Below are 23,478 nucleotides of genomic sequence, written 5' to 3'. Positions count from 1 at the left end.
ACCCACTGAGCGAGGCCAGGGATTGAACCAGCATCCTCATGGTTACTAGTAGGATTCACTTCCTCTGCACCACAACAGGAACTCCCAATATTTTTGTGCTTTAAACATTAACTTTTTCTTTTTCTTTTACGGCCCCACCTATGGCATATCAAAGTTCCTGGGCTAGGGGTCAGATCAGAACCGCAGCTGCTGGTCTTTGCCACAGCCATGGCAACACCGGATCCCAGCCATATCTGCAACGTAGGCTGAACGGCAATGCTGGATCCTTAACTTGTTGAGTGAGGCCAGGGACTGAATTTCCATCCTCATGGACACTATGTCAAGTTCTTAACCGGCTGAGCCATAAGGGGATCTCCTTCAACTGCTTTTTTCCTTTTTTCTTTCTCTTTTTAGGGCTAACCTTCGGTATATGGAAGTTCCCAGGCTAGGGGTCAAATCAGAGTGGCAGATGTTGGTCTACCCAACAGCCCCAGCAATGTGGGATCCTTAACCCACTGAGCGACAACAGGACGTCTCCTCTGCCTTTTTGTTAGAGAAAATGACATCCTTGTGGTACACCCTGTCCTGTGCTTGACTGCTAGGGTAGAGCCAGCGAAGAGGTTAAAAGCTTGGTAGAGGTTCTACCACCAGTGTTTTCCAAAAATACCTTCCAACAGAATGTAACCATGCCCCTCTAAATCTTTGACATCAATGTATTTAAATAGGAGAAATTATTAAATTAGGTAAAATGGCTCAACACAGCTAAACCCATTTTCCTTTCTTGCTTACTGGTCTGGCTGAATGTCTTTCAAGCGGTTACTGCACATCTGTGTATTTTTCTGAGTTGATCATGTTTTTTGTCCATTGCTCTCATATTTTTCTTACTGAGTTATAGTAGTTACTTATTTGGAGGGTCTTTTTTCTTTTTCTTTTGGAAGTGAAATCAAGGTTTAATTTATTTGGTTAAATTTTTATTTTTTTTATTTTTTTAGTCTTTTTGCTATTTCTTTGGGCCGCTCCTGCGGCATATGGAGGTTCCCAGGCTAGGGGTCGAATTGGAGCTGTAGCTGCCAGCCTACACTGGAGCCACAGCAACGCGGGATCTAAGCCACGTGGGCAACCTACACCACAGCTCACGGCAACGCCGGATCGTTAACCCACTGAGCAAGGGCAGGGATCAAACCCACAACCTCATGGTTCCTAGTCGGATTCGCCAACCACTGCGCCACGGCGGGAACTCCTAAATTTTTAAAAATCCAGGTAAAATGAAGGTTTTAATATCTAGCGGAGGTTTTAATATCTGCAGTTTTATTAAATCGTCTCTTTTTTTGCTCCCTCCTGGTAATAAAAAGAGCAAACCACTTCACACTCACATGTGACAACATGGAATTCAAAAATGAAAACAGAAGCTCTTGGAATTAATCATTTATCACAAAACAAACACTTCCAATTTTTAAACATACAATCACTTTTCTCCATACTTAACTCAAAATTAGTAAACAGAATTTTATTCAAACTTTACAAATATCCTTTACATTTAGCCTGAGATTAAGCATGAGAAAGTTCAACCTGAAGTTAGACGTCATTGCCCAAACAATTAAGCATCTGAAAATAAAGAGGATGAACATGCATTGATCAAACACAATTTAGGCATTCCAACGAACTTGGACAATGAATAGTGACCCAAACCAAACTTTAATTTGCTCTGGTCTACATGATCTTCAGAGCCTGAAAGTATGTATTATTTAATAATGACTAAAAAAAAGTCTTCAAATGACAAATTATGGTGTGTCCAGATGCGGAATTTTAGTTTGACATTTCTACAGCTGCTGCTTTAGACTAGCATTAAAAAAAAAACGACTCCCGAATCAGTATTCAACATGTACTTGAAAACATGTAGCGGCATGGTATAGTTTATTTTTATAAATATTAGTACTTGTAGTAAAATATAAAATACAGAGTCTCCCTTTTTCAAATATTAGGTCTCTGAATGCTTCATTCATCCTTTGGTTTCAAACCCATACGATGCACGCATATGACATTGGGGACTTAGCATCAAGACGGAACACTGTACATCCGCTGGGGAAGGAGGGCATTGTGGGAAGATACCAAAGCACTATGTTATAGAAAGTAAACGCCGAAGCAAAAATACTTTCGGAATATATACTGTACATTATGTAAACAAACATTCATAGTAAGAATCAACACAGGCCAAAATATTGTTTTCTAGGAAATCAGAATCTTTCTTTCTTTTAAATCACACACACTGAAGACGCTTTTTGTTAGGAAAAGAATGGAGCCTGTTCTTACAGTTGCTTATGTGCTTAAATATCTTGGAAATAAGGAATTATTACATTCATTTGCTAACGGTTTGTCCTTTTAGTTGGCTGGCTGCTGCAAACAAGGAATACAGTACTGTTTTAGGACCTGTTTTTTTTTTTTTTTTTTTTTTTTTCTTTTCTGCTTTTTAGGCCACACTGGAGGTATGTGGAAGTTCCCAGGCTAGGGGTCGAATCGGAGCTACAGCTGCTGGCCTACACCACAGCCACAACAGCTCAGGATCTGAGCCGCATCTATGACCTACACCACAGCTCACGGCAACGCCAGATCCTCGACCCACTAACAAGGCCGGGGACGGAACCCGCATGCTCATGGATACTAGTCGGGTTCGTTTCTGTTGCACCACAATGGCAACTCCAGGACCTGTTTTTCATGTAATACTAGCTAAGTAATATATAATTAACTCATTTTATCAGTCCATATTAATAATATAAATGGATTATACGAAGCAGTGAATTTCAAAAATTTGTGCAGGGGATAATTTGTTTCCAATAAGGCTAGTAGTAAAATAATTACTACAAAGTCAGTCCAAGCTAGTTAGGAAACCCCTGATTTAGCAAGCTGAATCAAAGTTTGAAGTTAGATCATTTTAATTTCTATATTACTGTGCAATCCTAGGACTTCCTATGTAAGAGAGAGTGCTGGCAGCATCAAAGTCCTGCAATAGGAGCATGAAATACTGAATAGGTTTCTGAAATACAGAGATACTAGAGGAAGAAACGTGAATGTCTTAATGATAGTGTCACAGCAATGGCCTCAGGATTTCTTTAATGAATGAGAAGCTAAGAAAGACAATGCATTAGTTGATAATGTTCTCAATCAAAAGCCTACATTTGAAGCAAAAGATGATAAAGACACAAAATCAAAGATGCGTTTCCTGCGATGACCATATGCAAGAACTTCAAGCTTTATGTCAGCAGCCTGTACCAGCAGCAGCCCCTCTAACAGGAAGAAACTTGGTCATGACTGTCCGTCCCTGTTCAAAGCTTCCAGTCTTTGAAGGAGGGCATTTCCAAATGCTTCCCGGTAGGCAGGGCTGAGCGTGTCCAGCAAAGAGTAGACCGTTTCGTGGTAGGGAGTTTGAAGATGGTCGTCCACCTGGTCAAAAGCATAACCTACCACCTATATGAGAAATGCAATGGTGAGTTAAGTCATCGGATTTTATTCTGGGACAAAAGGCAAAGAACCCCAAGTGTCAGCATGGGTCACTTTCTAACGACATTGCACTTTCTCCATCAATAGTTAGAACCTGTAATATTGAAGGAGTTCCCGTTATGGCTCAGCGGTTAACGAACCCGACTAGCATCCATGAGGACGGGGGTTCAATCCCTGGCCTTGGTCAGTGGGTTAAGGATCCAGCATTGCTGTGAGCTGTGGTGTAGGTTGCAGACACGGCTTGGATCCTGCGTTGCTGTGGCTCTGGCGTAGGCTGGTGGCTACAGCTCCAATTTGACCCCTAGCCTGGGAATCTCCATATGCTGCAGGTGTGGCCCTAAATAAACAAAAAAAAAGAAAAAGAAATAAATAAAAATAAAAACAAAACCAAAAAGCTATACAAGGGAGTTGTTGTGGATCAGCTGGTTAAGAACCCGGCTAGTACTCATGAGGATACAATCCCTCGCCTCGCTCAGTAGACCATGAGCTATGGTATATGTCGCAGAGGTAGCTCAGATCTGGCTCTGCTGTGGCTGTGGTGTAGGCTGGCAGCTAAAGCTCCGATTCGACCTCTAGCCTGGGAACCTCCATATGCTGAAGTTCCTAGGCCAGGGACTGAACCTGTACCACAGCAGTGACCCCAGCCACAACAGCAACTATGCTGGATCCCTAACCCACTGAGCCACCAGGGAACTCCCATGATTTGAGCTCTTTTTATAAAGAATTATAAAAATTGTTCATAGTTTTAGTTTTGCTTTATAATTAGTTACCTGAAATGTCACACTTTCACAACACTAATATATTACTTACCTGCTCAACTCTGTGACATACAAGGGAAGGTTATTTCCTGTGTGTGCCTTTTTTTTTGACTTTTTAGGGCTGCACCCTCGGCATCTGGAGGTTCCCAGGCTAGGGGTCCAATTGGAGCTGTAGATGCCGGCCACAGCCACAGCCACGGCAACGCTAGATAACGATAGATCTGAGCCGAGTCTGCGACCTACGACCTACACCACAGCTCATGGCAATGCCCTATCCTTAACCCACTGAGCGAGGCCAGGGATTGAACCCACATATCCTAGTCAGCTCCATTAATCGCTGAGCTGTTCCTGGGAATGGAACTCCTAGTGTTGTTGTTTTTAATGAAAAGCAGGGGCAGACATCTAAGCAAGATGAGTGGCACCACTTCAGAACCATGCTCTGTCCGGGCACCCGCCACAGTGTGCTAAGATCTTGTTAGCCCCTCTCTTATCACTGCTAGATTCTGGTCTTCCGAGGGGACAGGGATCATGTCTTATTCACATGGTCTGATTTCTAATTCCTGACAATGAAAAAAAAAAAACCCCAAATATATGAGTCTCTACATGCCACATTTTATAACTGATCCACATCTTTTTTTTGGCCGTGCCAAGGGCATGCAGAAGTTCCTGGACCAGGGGAGGAAGCTGTGCCATAGGAGCAATTCAAGCTGCTGCAGTGACAACACTGAATCCCTAACCCTCTGCGATATGGAGAACTCCTGATCCAGATCTTTCTGCAAACATCATTCACATAATCATCCCCCAGTTCCTTTTCTTTTTTTCTTAAATTTCCAGGTTATAGATAAGAAGCAGGGACTCAGGTTGACTAATTTGCCCACTCGTACTCACAAGTAAGACTTCTGACTCTCATCAGAACCTTTCCTACCTCACCAGAAATAAAGAGTGTAAGAGAGAATTAATTTACCAAGGGTTGTTTATCTCTAATTTGGTTTGCCTACTTCTATTTAAGATCCACTTCTACAGACTACAAGCTTTTGGTCCAAATTTAGGGATTTAGGCAGGGAGCACAGGGACTACTTAATTCCAGGACTACTCCCAAAGCTAAGCCGAAGCTGTGAGGGACCAGAGAGCTGTGAGGATGCTGGCCGTGCGGTCAGCTTTAATGTAAGTGATGCTCTGTGGAGGGATACACAGAACACAGGTGCTACACATACACCTTAAGCAAACCGCATCTAGTGAAACAGATGTTTGTGGGCTTGTGGAACCCATCAAATGACATTCTTATTTGCGTAATCATTGCTCTGCTTTATGATACTGTGCAACTTTTGGGGAGCTACTCTTAACAGATATAGAAAGAGGAAAGTCAGAGATCTTTCACTAAGACTGAAGGTTAATTAGTAACTTAAACAGACATTAGTAAAGTTAAACACTTCTGATGTCTATTCCTCTGTTCAGCAGGTCAACAATTTTCATAACACATCGTGGTTTTTTTTGTTTGTTTTGATTTTGTTTTTTTAATAAAAAGCTGCTCTCAGAAGTGCTTCCTACCATTCTAAACTCAGGATTCTGGTTTAAAAGATGTAGAGAGGCCATTCTGCCTAGAAAAGCTTACATTTAATAAAGGACATTCTTGGAAATTTGGAGGCAGGATGTTCTGCTATGACTTGGTCTTGCTCTAACAGCTAGTGAACAGAGCAGTCACATGTTGTTTTAGTGGAAGAGATATTTATAAGAGGTGGAAAAAAGATTCTCTCAACGCAATGAATGCAAAACTCATCCTGTGCTGAGAATGCGTAATCCTGGTGGATACATTTAGCCAGAAATAAGAAATAAATTAATTTCGGGGGTGATGATTACAACAAAATACTCTGCAAATCAAATCCGTGTTTTCTTTTTCAAAAAATTCAATTTTCCCATGTGGACTGAGAGACTTCGGAACTAATAAAAATTCCTAGGAAAAAAAGCTTTCCTTAAAAAAGCCTCGGGAGCTACTGAGGGCTGAACTCTCATCGGACACCGTCCCACTTCCCGACTCCCGACCGTTTTTGATAAAGTGGCAAGGAGGTAATTTTTTTCTAAAGAGGAAAGTGACTCACCCTGAGCCCTGCTTCAGTGAGCTCCAGGCAGTATCTGTTCCCTTCTCTTGTTTCCACGTTGATGTAGGCCACGTCATCAGCGCAGCGCAGGGTTTTGGAGATGTACATGTTGTTCACGGCAAAGAGAACATCGTTGACAACGGCCTCGGCTTCCAGCCTCATGTCTTTCATGTCTGTTCCTTCAAAGCCGTTAAGCGCTGCATCGTCTTCAAATCCTGACATACTGCTCAGCTCCATGGGATTGCAGTCTGTTTCCATTCTGCCAAAAAGAAGATTTAAAACTGGCTCACAGAAGGATCCTCCCCATACTAATGTGGGATTAAAAGCAGCTATTAGAAGGCAGTAACGGGGAGTTTCCGTCGTGGCGCAGTGGTTAACGAATCCGACTAGGAACCATGAGGTTGCGGGTTCGGTCCCTGCCCTTGCTCAGTGGGTTAACGATCCGGCGTTGCCGTGAGCTGTGGTGTAGGTTGCAGACGCGGCTCGGATCCCGCGTTGCTGTGGCTCTGGCGTAGGCCGGTGGCTACAGCTCCGATTCAACCCCTAGCCTGGGAACCTCCATATGCCGCGGGAGCGGCCCAAGAAATAGCAACAACAACAACAACAAAAAGACAAAAGACAAAAAAAAAAAAAAAAAAACAAAAAAAAAAAAACAAAAAAAAAAAATAAAAATTATTAAAAAAAAAAAAAAAAAAAAAAAAAAAGAAGGCAGTAACGGGCGAAAAACTTTTAGGGCAAATATCGCCCCAAACCATTTTCAGTAGTTTTTCACGGCAAAATCACAGACAACTGTAGATTTTCGGGAAAAGGTTCTCCACTCTCCACCAAATGTGAATTCCCACATTGAGAAGAATTTAGAATGTTGGTTTTTAGCTATTTCAAAAAATGCCAAGTAAAAATCTTAGTACATACTTTTTTTAAAAAAGCATTACTTTTCGAGAATAGACATTCAGAACTAGAATTGCTGAGTCAAAGTATATACTACCTTAACTTCCTGCAGATACTGCTGATTCACTCTTCAAAAAAAGGCGGTACTGATTTCTACGCCACCAATGGCCTACGAGGGACTGTATTCTTTTTCCCCACCCTCTTTCTGATCCTTTTTAATATCTGCCAATTTGAGAGGCAAAAAATGATGTCTCATTGTTTGAATACGTATTTCCCTGGTTAAATATTTTTCAGAGTATTTACAGAATAATTTTAGTTTAAGATCATGCAGCTGTTAAAAAAGAAGAGAGATGGCGATGAACTGGGGTTGTCTGAAATCAGAGTTTAAGTCTCTACTTACTACATTTACTCCCAACAGCTCCTTCTACGACTTCTGGATTTGTGACTTTGCCTAAGCAAACCTTCCTCAGTCCATGATTACATTTAAAAAACCCTCTAAATCATCCAGAATTCCCATTCTCTTTCTGTATATTTAACCCTCTGATCCATCTGGAATTTATTTTGTGTAGTTTTATTTTCCAAATAGATACTTTATTGTCCCAATGCCACTTATTGAATAACTCATCTTTTCACTATTTTTTAAAAAATTATTTTTGTCTTTTTTCCTTTTCTTGAGCCGCTCCTGCTGGCACATGGAGGCTCCCAGGCTAGGGGTCTAATCAGAGCTGTAGCCACTGGCCTACACCACAGCCATAGCAACGCAGGATCTGAGCCGCGTCTGCAACCTACACCACAGCTCATGGCAATGCCAGATCCTTAATCCACTGAGCAAGGCCAGGGATCGAACCTGCAACCTCATGGTTCCTAGATGGATTTGTTAACCACTGTGCCATGATGGGAACTCCTCACTATTTATTTGAACTGGCTCATATTACAGTTTGAAAAAGGTTATTTTTCATGCTAACTTGATCCAATATTCTGCTATGTAGCTCCTGCTTCTCTTCTGTGATGGAGGTAACAGCTGAGTTATTGTTAAAATTTGAAATGTAAGAATGAGAAAAGTTAATAAATGTGGAATGTAAAAATGGCTTTTCAGAATAAGATATTATGCCTTCTTTTTACCTGTAGGCTTTACAAGTGACTTAAGATTTCGTTTCTGTGATACGGATTAAGCACTCACTGTCCTGTATGGGATACACCTTTTCAGCTTGTTATGAACATTTGCTTAATACTGTTTGTCTATGACCTTATACATTCCATCTCTTTTTCTTTTCATCTTTTTGTCTTTTTCCAGGGCCACGCCCACAATATACGGAGGCTCCCAGGCTAAGGGTCTAATTGGAGCTATAGCCGCCGGCCTACGCCTGAGCCACAGCAACGTGGGATCCAAGCCATGTCTGTGACCTACACCACAGCTTACACCACAGCTCACGGCAATGTCAGATCCTTAACCAACTGAGCGAGGCCAGGGATCAAACCCACAACCTCATGGTTCCTAGCTGAATTCGTTAACCACTGAGCCACGATGGGAACACCTCCATCTCTTTTTCTTTTTTTTTTTTTGTTTTTTTTTTTTGTGTTTTGTCTTTTTTGTTGTTGTTGTTGTTGCTATTTCTTGGGCCGCTCCCGAGGTATATGGAGGTTCCCAGGCTAGGGGTTGAATCGGAGCTGTAGCCACCGGCCTACGCCAGAGCCACAGCAACCCAGGATCCGAGCCGCGTCTGCAACCTACACCACAGCTCACGGCAACGCCGGATCGTTAACCCACTGAGCAAGGGCAGGGATCGGGATCGAACCCGCAACCTCATGGTTCCTAGTCGGATTTGTTAACCACTGCGCCACGACGGGAACTCCCTCCATCTCTTTTTCTAAAGTTACTAACTAGTGTTTTATTTGTGTGCTGTTCAAAATCCTTTCAATTAGTGGTTCTCAAATTTGGCCACAATCCCAGTTCAGAGAAACTGAATCAAAACCTCTGGAAGAGTTTTCCGGGTATTTTTTTCAGAGTTTCTGGGCAATTCTACTGTACAGCCATTGCTCTAAATTATTAGTGAGAACCTTAAGGAGCCAGAGTTCCTATAGCTGTGAGTCATTTGGACATTATAAAAGTCAAAATTATTTGCTAAAGGCAATTCATGATGACCCCTGTAAGGCGATTTCGGAAAACTACACAGCAAATGTACAAATAATACAGTCCTCCAGGCTTCTTTCCACTAATGGCATGCTTTAAGGGTCCTTTCTCTTATCCTCCACAACACTTTATAAGATTAGCCCCCTCCTTACTAACAATACAAGTTAATTATAAATTTGCCCACTGTTGCTGGAGGAAATCTGTCAGCTAACTGAAATCTCATCGACTTACTATATACGTAAATGAAAATACTTGATTTCTTCTTTAGAAATATTCATTATACTCCTTAATATTATACTTGACTTTATATATACGGCATGAGCCCATTTTATTTTATTTCTCACAGAGTCAGTTTTGAAGACTGAAATGTGACTATGCACTACAAACCTCTTAACATCCTGAATACCAAATATCTCTATTTGGCTCAAGTAATCAAGTATCTCACTTAGCGATGTCAGAAATAATAATTATTCTATGAAAAAGATGTTTATATGGGAAAGCTTGACAAGAGTCAAGCTTTTAATGAGAGTACAATTCATTGCAATTAGGTCCTTAATTATAGGGAAAGATGAAGAATCCAAAACTAGAAGAGATTCTCACAGGTCAGTAGAGCAGGTAGTCAAGCTACTGTGCAGTAATTAGCACCAAGGGGCAAAAGAGAGGGAGACACCCTTCCTGAGACTGAACTTTTAGATCCCCCCCCCCCCCCGAAATATCTTTGAAAGGCACATAAAATAAATAACAGACACATTCAGAACTTTTTTTTTTGGTCTTTTTTTTAGGGCCACACCTGCAGCATACAGAAGTTCTCAGGCTAGGGGTCCAATCAGAGCTGCAGCTGCCCGTCTACACCACAGCCCCAGCAACTCAGGATCCAAGCCCAGCCTGCATCTGCGACCTACACCAAAGCTTGTGGCAATGCCAGATCCTTAACCCACTGAGTAAGGCCAGGGATCAAACCCATATCCTCATGGATATTAGTCGGGTTCTTAATGCCCAAGCCACAACGGGAACGCCCACGTTCAGAACTTTCGATGACACATATAAATGAAAACGACAGATTTTACTACTGAAGCATTACACGAGTTGGTAACATTTTATTTATTTATATTTTGCTTTTTAGGGCCGCACCTGCGGCATATGGAAGTTCCCAGGCTAGGAATTGAGTCAGAGCAACAGCTGCTGGCTTACACCACAGCCACAGCAATGTGGGATCCGAGCCATGCCTACAAACCACACCACAGCTCACAGCCATGCCAGATCCTTAACCCACTGAGGGAGTCCAGGGATCAAACCTGTATCCTCATGGATTCTAGTCAGATTCATTTCTGCTAAGCCACAATGGGAACACCCAACATTTTAAGCTAGCATTATTTTAAGGTATTACTACAATTACTTTTTGTTGGTTATAACAGGCTCTTGATTATTTATCAATATCCTTTCCCCTAGATTTTCCAAGGAGAATCATGATACCTCCCCCTTCCCTGAGTAAAGTAACCAAGTAATCTGGGTGAAATCGACCCCAATCCCATTTAAAGACTGGTCTAAACTAATCAACACACAGAACCCTTCCTAGTCACTTTAACCCCGAATCCTTGACAGCACACAGACTGCACTGTTCCTGGTAGTCATCCGACAATGAGGGAAACCCAAGGATGATGCTGGGAGACTAGAGCCAAGAGATTCACAGAGAAATGGAGCCAGAGCCCTGATGGCTGCTCAACCTTTGCACTCTGCACCATTGCAGCCAATCGATTCCCATTATTCTACTGGCAACTGAAAGCACCCTAGCTGATGCAGGAGCCTACCCGGAATGAAAAGCATTCATTGATCCAGCTCTTTAGCAGCTTTAGAGAAAAGGCTTAAATGACAGAACCCTGGTGATGTGTTTGTGCCTGTCATGTAGAAAGTGCTTAATGAAAAACCTTCTAGAATACTGGAGTATCAACGTGTCTGTATTAGTTTCCTATTGCTGCTGTAACCACAAACTTAGTGGTTTCAAATTAATTTTCTTACAATGCTGGGGATGACCAATCTAACCTCAAGGTGTCAGCATGGCTGTGTTCCTTTTGGAGGCTTCGGGAGAGGATCTGTTCCCTGTCTTTTCTATCTTCCAGAAGCTGCCTGCATTCCTTGGCTCATGGTCCCTTCCTCCACCTCCAAGACACATCACTCCAACCTGTGGTTCTGTGGTCACATCTCCTTATTGTCTCCTTACTTCTCAATGGATTCTCGTGTACCCACCTGTGGGGGTTTGCACCGCTGAGGATGGGGAAACATACGCCCATGTTGGTGAAGGGACAACTATCAGAATTACTAGTAAAACATCAGAGATGCCATCAGGTTACAAGAATGGTTGTAACCTGTGAATGCAATGTGAGACCTGTAAAACTTCCTGGTTTCCCTTTTCTGTAAGCAAAACAACTTATCGTCATATAAGAAATTCTGAACCAGTAGAACTCTGAGCAGTGACGGAAATGCTCTTTTGCCCTGCTGTCCAATACAGTAGCTACCAGCTACACATTAGACGGAGGCACCTGAGTTTCAAATTGTATTTAATTGTCATTCATTTAATTTAAATGGCTAGTGGCTGTGTATCAGAAAGTACAGTACTTTGTGAATCCTTGTGGATAATACAATGAACTGAGTTTACATTATTATTGAAAAAATTAACAGACATAAAGGTACTAAAGCTTATTTTATTTTTATTTATTTTTTCCTTTGTAGGGCCACACCTGAGGCATATGGAAGTTCCCAGGCTAGGGGTCAATTGGAGCCACAGCTGCTGGCCTGCACCACAGTCACAGCAACACCAGATCTGAGCCACGTCTGCAACCTACACCATAGCTCGTGGCAATGCCATATCCCTAACCCACTGAGCGAGGCCAGGGATTGAACCTGCATCCTCATGGATGTTTGTTTCGCTAAGCCATAACGGGAACTCCCCTAAAGCTTATTTTACATATAAGTAGCAAGATTTGGAAATACACATTAGAAAATCCATTTTGAATCTTAGCTATTTTATGGAGGGAAATGCACCCTCATTGTTTCCCCTAGTACAAATTAATGAATTACTCCTATTTTTAATCCTGTCAATTTAGACTCAAGTTTATATATTCAGCATTTTTCTAAATATTAGAATATTAATTAAGGGAGTTCCCTTTGTGGCTCAGTGGTTAACAAGCCTGACTAGGGAGTTCCCGTCGTGGCGCAGTGGTTAAAGAATCTGACTAGGAACCATGAGGTTGCGGGTTCGGTCCCTGCCCTTGCTCAGTGGGTTAACGATCCGGCGTTGCCGTGAGCTGTGGTGTAGGTTGCAGATGCAGCTCAGATCCCGCGTTGCTGGGGCTGTGGTGCAGGCCGGTGGCTACAGCTCCGATTCGACCCCTAGCCTGGGAACCTCCATATGCCGAGGGAGCGGCCCAAGAAATAGCAACAACAACAAAAAAAGACAAAAGACAAAAAAAAAAACAACAAAAAAACAAGCCTGACTAGGATCCATGAGGATGTGGGCGGCCCTGGCCTCACTCATTGGGTTAAGGATCCAATGCTGCCATGAGTCATGGTGTAGGTCGCAGACGTGGCTTGGATCTGGTATTGCTGTGGCTGTGGTACACAGACTGGTAGCTGCAGCTCCGATTCAACACCTAGCCTGGGAACTTCCATTTGCTGCAAGTGCAGCCCTAAAAAGCAGAGAAAAAAAAAATTAAAAACATTTACTGGTAGTTTATAGCCTAAATTGGGAGATACACAGGCACATGAAATACGTACACAAATACTAATACCGTGTACATGTATTATAATTACAATATAAGAAATGTATAATTAGAGAAAACAATGACATATCTTGGGCCTACTACAAACCTACCACTAACCCTGTATAAAGTGCAGCTGGCCACGCAGCTTCTTTGGGCTCATGGTTTTCTCATTTATAGAACAAGGGGGAAGGAACAGGAAATTCTTCACTGTTCCTGACAGCGCTGACATTCCATGATTTACGACATAATTGTTAGCTATGATGGGCTTGACTCATGGAAAATTAGGCTTGAATGAGCAAAGATGACAAGCTGTGGGTAGGCAGAAAGGACCTGAGCACTGTGGAGGGTTCTTCAGAGGGAACACTGCATAAACAAGGGACAGGGTGTGGCAGGAGCTGTAAGATTAGCCCACCTAGGCTAACACGGGGAAAATGTTCAGAGAGCAATGGAATGGCCCAATTGGACAGGGTGCTAAGAACTACACAACAGCATCTGATTTTAATATAATAGGCTATTTTAAGCTCCTGAGAAGGGGAAGAGCAATGCCTTTATATCTAGAGTGGGCTCCTTGCAGTTTCTAGGGGGCTCAGCAGGCTAAGGATCCAGCACTGTCACTGCCATGGCTCAGGTGGCTGCCTCGGCAGTTTGGATCCCTGGCTGGAGCTTTTGGAGCTTTCACCTGCCAAGGGCGTGGCCAAAAAAGCGGTTTCCTGTAGGAAGCGTATAGTTTGGTCCTGCTTTTTCATGCACTCTGATAACCCCTACCTCTTACTTAGTGTTTAGACCATTGACATGTAATGTGATTACCCCGATGACTGATGCTTCCTGGGACCGAAGTGCTTGCTCTCTTTCTGGCCGTGTGTCCCATCTGTACTTTATTCCCCTTTCCTTATTTTTCTACCTACTTTTGGACGGACCACCTTGGAGGATTCTATTTTACATCCTTTGGTGGCTTATTAACGCTGCCGTATGTTCCGGGGGGTTGCTTTAGTTTAAAGTATACATCTTTAATTTACCACACGTTAAAGATTCAAGTGTTCTCATACCACTTCACACAGAGAATAAGAACCTTACAAGAGTATATTATATGGTGGTCTTCTACATGTTAGAAACTAAAGAATACATGTTATTTTTGCTTTAAATGGCTAGCTACTTTTCAAAGAGGTTGAGGTAACAAGAAAAAGGGGTTTTATATTTAACCACATAGTTACTATGGCTTTCTGTTGATCTACACCTGCATGTACAATCCGTATAATTTTTCTTCAGGGGGATGGATTTCCTTAAACGTTATCTGCAGTGTAGGTCTGCTATTAATTCTTTCAGCTTTTTTATGTCTGAACAAGTCTTCCTATTACCTTCATTCTTAAAAGACATTTTTGCTGGGTACAGAATCCTAGGTTGACTTTTTCTCTTTCAAGATTTTATTTATTTATTTATTTTTGTCTTTTTAGGGCCGCACCTGCGGCATATGGAGGTTCCCAGGCTGGGGGTCCAATCAGAGCTGTAGCTGCCGGCCTACACCACAGCCCCAGCAACGCGGGATCTGAGCTGCATCTGCAACCAACACCACAACTCAGGGCAATGCCGGATCCTTAACCCACTGATCGAGGCCAGGGATTGAACCTACGTCCTCATGGATGCTACTCAGGTTCATTAACCACCGAGCCACGACGGGAACTCCTCTTTCGAGATTTTAAAGATGTCTCTACTGTCATCTTACTTGCACTGTTTCCCATGAGAAGTCTGAGGTCATTATCTCTGTTCCTCTTGGTGTAGTTTTCTTCATGATCCTTTTGCTTGGGGTTCACTGAGCCTCTTGCATCTGTGGGTTCATAGATTTTAGCAAATTTGGAAAAATCCTGGCCATTATTTTTTTAAACACTTATCTGTCCCTCCTCTCTTCGTGGGCTCCAATTTCATGAATATTACTTCAAGTGAAGTTGTCTTCTCTCGTTCATTTTTTTCAGTCTCTGAATTTCACTTTGAACTGTTTCCAAGGCTATGCCTTCAAGTTCTTTTCTCATTTTTTAGTTGCAGTTATCTCATCTCTTCTACCTGCGTCCTTTTTTAAAAAACATTTTTCATGTCTTTCTACTTAACACACTCAACCTTTTCTCTAGTTTTGTGAACATATGGTATGATAATAATAAATGGCTCAATGTCCTTGTTCACTCATTTCACTGTGTTATTTCTGGGTTAGTTTCAACTGATAGATTTTTCTAAATGTTACAGATTGTACACTGCTGCTTTGCATGCTTGCTATTTTTTTCTAAGGTATGCTTGGTATTTCTGATTGGATGCCAGGCTGTGTGAACTTTTGTATGTATGGTACTGGATATTTTTATATTCCTATAAATATTATTGAGCATTGTCCTAGGATATAGTTATCTGGGAAAAGCTTGATCCTTTTGGGTCTTGCATTTAGGCTTTTTAAGACAGTATCAAAACTGATTAAGTCACTGGTTCATTTTTTTTCCCCACTATGGAGGCAAAATCTTTATTATTATTATTATTATTTTTTTGGTCTTTTTAGGGCAATGCCCGGGGGCCTATGAAGTTCCCAGGCTAGGGGGTGAACTGGAGCTGTAACTGCTGGCCTACATCACAGCCACAGCAATGCCAGATCGAAGCCTTGTCTGTGACCTATAGCGCAGCTCACGGCCAGGCCGGATGCTTAACCCACTGAGTGAGGCCAGGGATCAAACCTCGTCCTCGTGGATGCTAGTTGGGTTCTTTACTACTGAGTCATGACAGGAACTCCCAGGTAACATCTGGCCTATGAATTATGAGGTCTTCTATTCCGGGTGATAGGAACTGGATGTTATCACTGGTCCTGTCTGAGCTCTGGAAATTCCTCTAATTCCTTTGGGTAGTTCTTTCTCCAGCCCTAGGTAGTGTCCTCACACTTATGTGCTGATCAGTATCCGGCTGCAGCCTGGAGTGGGCTCCTCTGTACACATGTGTAGCTCTCACACTGTCATGCCCTCTCCCTTCTAGCACTGTCCTCGCTGCCTGGGCCTTCCTGGACTCTCGAAGCTCAGAAGCCTCAATTCAGGGAGACTGCTGGGTTCTATCTAGGTTTCTCCTCACAAGGTCATGCCTAGAAATTCTACCCTGGCAATAATCTGGGGCAACAGCCTGCCCCAGAGAGAGCACTGTCTTCTACTGCCTTATGCCCAAAGTCTTACGACCACTGTTCCAAGAATTTTTCCCACTTTTTTTTTCTTTCTTTTTTTTTAGGGCTGCACCTGCAGCACATGGAGGTTCCCAGGCTAGGGGTGCAATTGGAATTGGAGCTGCAGCTGCCAGCCTACTCCACAGCCAGAGCAACACCAGATGTGAGCCATGTCTGCGGCCTACACCACAGCGCATGGCAATACTGGATCCTTAACCACAAGTGAGGCCAGCATGGAACCCCCATCCTCGTGGATCCTAGTTGTGTTCTTAACCCACTGAGCCACAAGGGGAACTCCAATACTCATAGTTTTTCACTTAAAAAAATTTGTACTTTGACATTACGTTCAGACTTTTTTTAATCCCTCCAAATTCTGCTCAGACACATCTCTTTCAGGATTCCGTATTTTCTCTCAAGGCAGAGTTAATCACCATGTCCTCCTTCCTTAGAATTTGTTTGGATACTTCTGCACTTACACCTCACTCAAATGGAGGCCTGTGATGTCAATACCACCAGCACAGTGTCTGGCACAAAGTGGGTCCTCACGGATATTTTCTGAATGGATAAACCACAGAGAAAATGCTAACTTCCTGCTTCTTAAGCTGCAGGACTTAGCTCTGTGAAGGGGGCATAAAAAGCCACAGGATAAACATGCTAGACAGTCCTGGAAAGTACACATCACTGTTACAACAACAATATTATGGAGCATGATGCAAAATTAGCTAGAATTTTAAAGCAGATGGCAGCCTCAAGCCATATCTTCTTTAGGTCCTCCTCTGACAGGAACATTTTAATGAAAAGTAAGTAAGACTGCTTTAACCCCAGGACTTAACTCAAAAAGCTAGAAATTGCGGGCACCAGGCCAGGGGGCATAAAGTTAACAGGCAGGGGGTGGAACTGGTGGAAGAGTAGGATATAAATACTGGCTTGGACCTTCTCTAAGTCTTTATAGCTCCTCTTACTTCAGGTATGATAATGCTCTTTATTAAAAGTTAGGATAGGAGTTCCTGTCGTGGCGCAGTGGTTAACGAATCCGACTAGGAACCATGAGGTTGCGGGTTCGATCCCTGCTCCTGCTCAGTGGGTTAACGATCTGGCGTTGCCGTGAGCTGTGGCGTAGGTTGCAGACGCGGCTCGGATCCCGAGTTGCTGTGGCTCTGGCGTAGGCCAGTGGCTACAGCTCCGATTCAACCCCTAGCCTGGGAACCTCCATATGCCGCGGGAGCGGCCCAAGAAATAGCAACAACAACAACAGCAAAAGACAAAAGACAAAAAAAAAAAAAAAAAGTTAGGATAATTATGGGTAGCTCTTCTGTTGGTATAATTCTGGGGCTGTGTTAGTGTTTTTGGAGGATTCATGAGACTGGTTATCAAGATATTGATTACTAAGTCCTTTATTCTCTACTTCTTAATTTTTTAAATTCTCATTTTCTATATAAAAAATGTATTTTGGGAGTTCTCATCGTGGCTCAGTGGTTAGCGAATCTGACTAGGAACCACGAGGTTGCGGGTTCGGTCCCTGCCCTTGCTCAGTGGGTTAAGGATCCGGTGTTGCTGTGTGCTGCGGTGTAGGTTGCAGACGAGGCTCGGATCCCGCGTTGCTGTAGCTCTGGTGTAGGCTGGTGACTACAGCTCTGATTAGACCCCCAGCCTGGGAACCTCCATATGCCACAGGAGCGGCCCAAGAAATGGCAAAAAGACAAAAAAAGACAAAAAAAAAAAATTTGTTTGTAACAAGACAAAAAAACTTAAAAAGTTTGGTTCAGTTTCAAATGAAATGATATGTTATGAATTTATCTGCATTTCAAACAACTGTTTTGAAAGTAAACCTGAATAAAGTTGGAGTTCCCATTGTGAGTCAGTGGGTTAACACAACTAGTAGAGCTCCTACCGTGGCTCAGCAGAAATTAATCTGACTAGCATCCATGAGGACTCAGGTTTGATCCCTGATCTTGCTCAGTGGATTTAGGATCTGGTGTTGCTGTGTGCTGTGTATGGGCCGGCAGCTGCAGCTCTGATTCAACCCCTAGCCTGAGAACTTCCATATGCCTTGGGTGCGGTCCTATTTAAAAAAATATCTATATATCTATATATCTATATATATATATGAACCGGACTAGTATCTATCTATCTATCTATCTATCTATCTATCTACCTATCTATATATATATGAACCCGACTAGTGTGTGTGTGTATATATATATATATCTATATATATATATGAACCGGACTAGTATCTATCTAGCTAGCTATCTTTCTAGCTACCTACCTATCTATATATATATGAACCTGACTAGTGTATATATATATATATGAACCCAACTAGTATCCATGATGATGTGGGTTCGATCCCTGGGCTCACTGAGTGGGTTAAGGCTCTGGTGTTGCCACGAGCTTCCATGTAGGTTGCAGATGGGGGTTGGATCCCATGTAGCTGTGGCTGTGGTGTAGGCTGGCAACTGCAGCTAAGATTCAACCCTTTGCCTGGGAACTTCCATATGCTGCAGGATTGGCCCTAAATGGCAAAAAAAAAAAAAAAAAAAAGTGAATAAAGTTGATTAATTACAATTAGCAACATTTAGAATTTAGACAAAGCTAAAGCTAGTTTAACCTTTATTTTCTGTAACATGTGAGATTTAATCTGTTTTTAATAGCTCTGAGATGTTTGGGGTGTTTTTGTTTGTTTTTGGCCACGCCTGTGGCAGGGGAAGTTCCAGGCCAAGGATCAAACCAGTGCCACAGCAGTGATAACACCAGATCCTTAACCCTTGAGCCATAAAGGAATTCCTGAGATGTTTATTCTGGAACTAAGACGTTTAAATGAGAGTCATTTGCAGTACTACAAATATTATATATTTGTAACATACAGTGAATCAAAATAAAATGGCTTATTTTTCCATTTGTAAACTGATAAATTGCTCTGCTAAATAAAATCACTCTGCACCCTATTTTCAACAATGACAGAGACATATGCACAATCTAGTCATAAGAAATCTAGCCAACAGAATTGTATTCTGCTTCAGTTGATTAAGGAGGAAGGTGAGAGTGAAGAAATAGATAATGTTAGTTGCCTTGTGGTGCAGTGGATTAAGGATCTGGCATTGCTGCCACTGTGGCCTTGCTGCAACTGCAGCACAGGTTCGATTCTTGGCCTGAGAACTTCCACATGCTGTGGGTGAGGCCAAATGACAACAAAAAACAAATATATAATGTTAACTTGAGAATTTCTTTTTAAGATTTGCTTTATCAGGCAATTCATGAATTGGGCAAAATCCCTTCTGGCATCTAGAATGGTACTCTGGAGAAGCCTATTTTTTTTTTTTTTTTTTGCCTTTTCTTGAGCTGCTCCTGAGGCATATGGAGGTTCCCAGGCTAGGGATCAAATCGGAGCTGTAGCCGCCGGCCTACGCCGCAGCCACAGCAACTCCGGATCCGAGCCGCATCTGCGACCGACACCACAGCTCACAGCAACGCCAGATCCTTAACGCACTGAGCAAGGCCAGGGATCGAACCTGAAATCTCACGGTTCCTAGTTGGATTCGTTAACCACTGTGACATGACGGGAACTCTTGGAGAAGCCTTTTAACCTAAATAAACAGCAACATTATAACCCTTTACAAGCTTTCCTTAGAATTTAGAAGCTGTAAATGAGATTCTAAAAGACTACAAAATTGGAGTTCCCGTTGTGGCGCAGAGGTTAACGAATCCAACTGGGAACCATGAGGTTTCGGGTTCGGTCCCTGCCCTTGCTCAGTGGGTTGACGATCCAGCGTTGCCGTGAGCTGTGGTGTAGGTTGCAGACGCGGCTTGGATCCTGCGTTGCTGTGGCTGTGGCGTAGGCCGGTGGCTACAGCTCCGATTAGACCCCTAGCCTGGGAACCTCCATATGCCAGGGGAGTGGCCCAAAGAAATAGCAAAAAGACAAAAAAAAAAAAAATAAATAAAATAAAAGACTACAAAATTAATGCTTAAAAACAAAATTTGAAAAAACCCTCCAGGTTATACAGAGGATTTGGTACTCTGTTTAATATAAAGTGTCTACCAGCATAAAACAAATCAATACCTAAAGAGATACGAAATAGAAAACCTCTCTGCTTCCCATTTAAACTCTAAATTGGCTCTCTACCAGAATCAACAATATTCTGTTGCTGGTACCTTTAAAAATTGGAATGCCTTAAGGGCGCTTTTAGTTATTCTGGCAGATTGCATCACCTCGTATAAAGTTTCTAAATGATTCCTTATAACACCATACGTAAATTATTCAGGGACCAGCTCTTACTTCATTTGTTGGTATACTTTTTAGGCTATGTTAGTGGCTTTTGGAGAATTCATGAAACTATTAACTAGTTATCAAGATATTGATCACTAATTTCTTTACTCTCTACTTCTTAATTTAGTAGATTTTGTTTTGTTTCATCACCAATTTATAGCATCAAAGAGCTAGCAAAAGACTGTATATTTGTTCTTGAGGACAAGAATGGGTTTAGAAAGACAGTCTTATATACAGGGTGACAAAAGAACAGAGCCCAGAATGATTTCAAGAGTAGTATACAGATGTCAAATTTTCATTTTGGAAGAAAGTTTAATTTGTCAGTTGCTATTGCAACAGTCAGCCGAGGGCTAGAATGCAATTATCTTGCTCATGATTACAGTTGACCCTTGAGCAACACAGGCTTGAACTCTGCAGGTCCACTTACATGCAGATTTTTTTCAACAGCACCTATTACAGAACTACACTGTCCGTGCTGACTGAATCAGCGGATGTGCAACTGTGTATAGGAGGACTGACCATAAGTTATACGCAGATTTTCAAGTTTGGGAGGGTTTGCGTCCCTTATCACAGCGTTGTTCAAGGGTCAACTGTACTTTTATTTGTATCATACCTCACAGTCTGGAGAAATGCTCTCAACATGAATAAGGGGCCATATGGTGTGGTGCTTAAAGGGTTTTGTGTGGTTTTTTGGTCCTTTTGCCTTTTCTAGGGCTGCTCCCACGGCATATGGAGGTTCCCAGGCTAGGGGTCTAATCAGAGCTGTAGCCGCCGGCCTACACCACAGCCATAGCAATGGGGGATCTGAGCGGCATCTTCGACCTACACCACAGCTCATGGCAATGCCAGATCCTTAACCCACTGAGCAAGGCCAGGGATCGAACCTGCAACCTCATGGTTCCTAGTCAGATTTGTTAACCACTGAGCCACGACAGGAACTCAAGTCTTTTCTCAACACAGCAGTTAGCATGATTCTGTAAAAACTTCATCAGATTATGTCACTCAGTTCCTCAAACCCATGTAATTCACCAAGTGAAAACTCAAAGTCTCTATAATGGCCTATAAGGCCTTACATGACACACCCCCACTTCCATCCCACTCCTGCCAATTCCCCCAGCTCTGCTCCTCTTTCCTGACATTCCTTGAACTCACTAAGCATGCTCTTACCACAGGGCCTTGCACTCTGCTGTTCCCCGTGCCTGGAAAACTCTTACATGTAGTCACATGCCTTGCTCCCCAGCTACCTCTAAGTCTCTGCTAAAATATCACCTTATCAACCGAGGGAGGACTTCCCTAACCCCTATGAAAAGCTGACAAATCTCTCCCCTTTCCACTCTCTTTACATTGCTTTATTTTTTTTCTACAGCACTTATCACATGGCTTATGATATATTTGATTTTAGTCTGTGTGCCCACCCTTCCATAAAACGTAAGCACTCCCTGAGGGCAAGGACTTGATCTGTTCACTGCAGCATCTCCAGCACCTAGAACAATCCCTGGCACATAGCAGGCAACCAATAAACACTTACTGAATAAAGGAATGGGCTTTTCACTATAGAACATAAGATCCCTGAATTTCTCTTCACCTTTTTCACATCACCAATGGTACAGATTTTCATGTAATGGATCCTTAACAAACATTTTTAAATGAATGAAGAGCAAGGAAACTGAAGGTACTGAGAATGCTTGGGCCAAGTCTACAAAGAATGAGAGGTACCAAAATTCGCAGCACTTGTATGACCCTGGAAAGCACAGTGGTTCTAAAATGAAAAGGTGGTTGAAGGAAGGGGATCCAGAGCTTTTTCCATCTGCCAACGTTTCTGGGCTGTGTTAATACTTCTAAGACGTTTGTTATCAACATACAAACGAAATCTCCTTAAACCAGCTGTCCTAATTGACTATTCTTCATTACATGGTACGCATCTGGACTCGTTTACATTCGTTCTCTAGTTAACCGGTTTAGGATTCCTAATAATCTTTGGAGGTAAGATATTACTAACATGCCTACAGTCGGCAAAGACTCAGAGAGGGTAGTGGCCAGTTGAAGGTGTCTCGGCTAATAAGTGCCAGGAGCTGGAGTCTAACCCAGGGCACCTGGCTTCCGGGTTATGGAACACCGGCACTCAGGCCTTCTCGGGGTTGACCAAGTGCAAAGCCGGCTCCGCCTCTGCAGGAGTTGCCTCGTAAAAGGCAGAAATCCGACTGCGCAGATTCCCAGAACAGCACAGGTACCTTGCCCAGGTTTCCCCGGGGTCGGAAGGCTTTGGCATCGATCACAGAAAGCAGTTCTGCCCACCAATGCCTCGAAGACTCGAAGTTTCCCGTCGCTGGCGCAGCACACCCAGGATGGATAAAGCGCTTTGGAAACTGCAAAGCCGCTAGCTAGAGAGCAGCGAAAATGAAGCTTTGGAAAACAGTATCTAAATGAGGCGGGCGAGGAATAACTTACCGACAATGGGCACCGGTCAATACTGGGGGTAGGGGAATGTTAGGGAGTGTGTGTGTGTGTGTGTGTGTGTGTGTGTGTGTGTGGAGGGGGTGAGCCAGACGGGCTGCAGCCCTTCAGGTGGAGCTCGCGGCGTCCCGAGCGCCCGTTTCGGGGTCCTGGTCTAAGGTGACAGGGACGGCCGAGGCTGGAGCCGCTCCCAGACCCCTCTTTGCACGGGGGCCTCTTCCGCCCTAGCCCCTCACGGCCCAACCCGCTGCGCCGCGTCCCGCTCAGAAAGCCCTGGGTCCGCCCCCGAACCCCCCTCGGCCTCCCGCCGCCCATCGCCAGCCCCGCGGCTGCTCACCTGTGCTCGCCCCGCGCCGTCCTCTTCTTCCCTCCGGAGGTTTCGGGAACCGACCTGCGGCGCCGCCCCCTCGCTCCCCACTCTCGCCCCGCCCCCTCGGAGCCGGAACTGCTCCCTTCCGGTCTCCTTTCCCCGCC

At 43.3% G+C, this 23,478-nt stretch overlaps 1 protein-coding gene across 3 annotated transcripts; it reads right to left on the bottom strand.

Annotated features, from left to right (window-relative positions):
• Positions 1 to 1,266: 1,266 nt before the first annotated feature.
• On the bottom strand, positions 1,267 to 23,426 carry GSKIP (GSK3B interacting protein). Of its 3 annotated transcripts, XM_005666425.4 has the most exons (4): positions 23,342 to 23,426; positions 14,826 to 14,927; positions 6,329 to 6,587; positions 1,267 to 3,441 (listed from the first exon to the last, which is right to left on the bottom strand). In XM_005666425.4, exons 3-4 carry the CDS (start codon positions 6,584 to 6,586, stop codon positions 3,280 to 3,282), a joined length of 420 nt encoding a protein of 139 aa, XP_005666482.2. In that variant the 5' UTR covers position 6,587; positions 14,826 to 14,927; positions 23,342 to 23,426; the 3' UTR covers positions 1,267 to 3,279.
• Between the last annotated feature and the right edge of the window lie 52 nt (positions 23,427 to 23,478).

Source organism: Sus scrofa, chromosome 7 (assembly GCF_054392235.1).
Source record: "Sus scrofa isolate SSC_HxYL_T2T_F1_AM1 chromosome 7, Sscrofa_HxYL_maternal_Yorkshire_Landrace_v2.0, whole genome shotgun sequence".
Lineage (NCBI taxonomy): Eukaryota > Metazoa > Chordata > Mammalia > Artiodactyla > Suidae > Sus > Sus scrofa.
The sequence above is the reverse complement of the archived record's forward strand: the minus strand, read 5'-3'. Positions and strand labels throughout refer to the sequence as shown.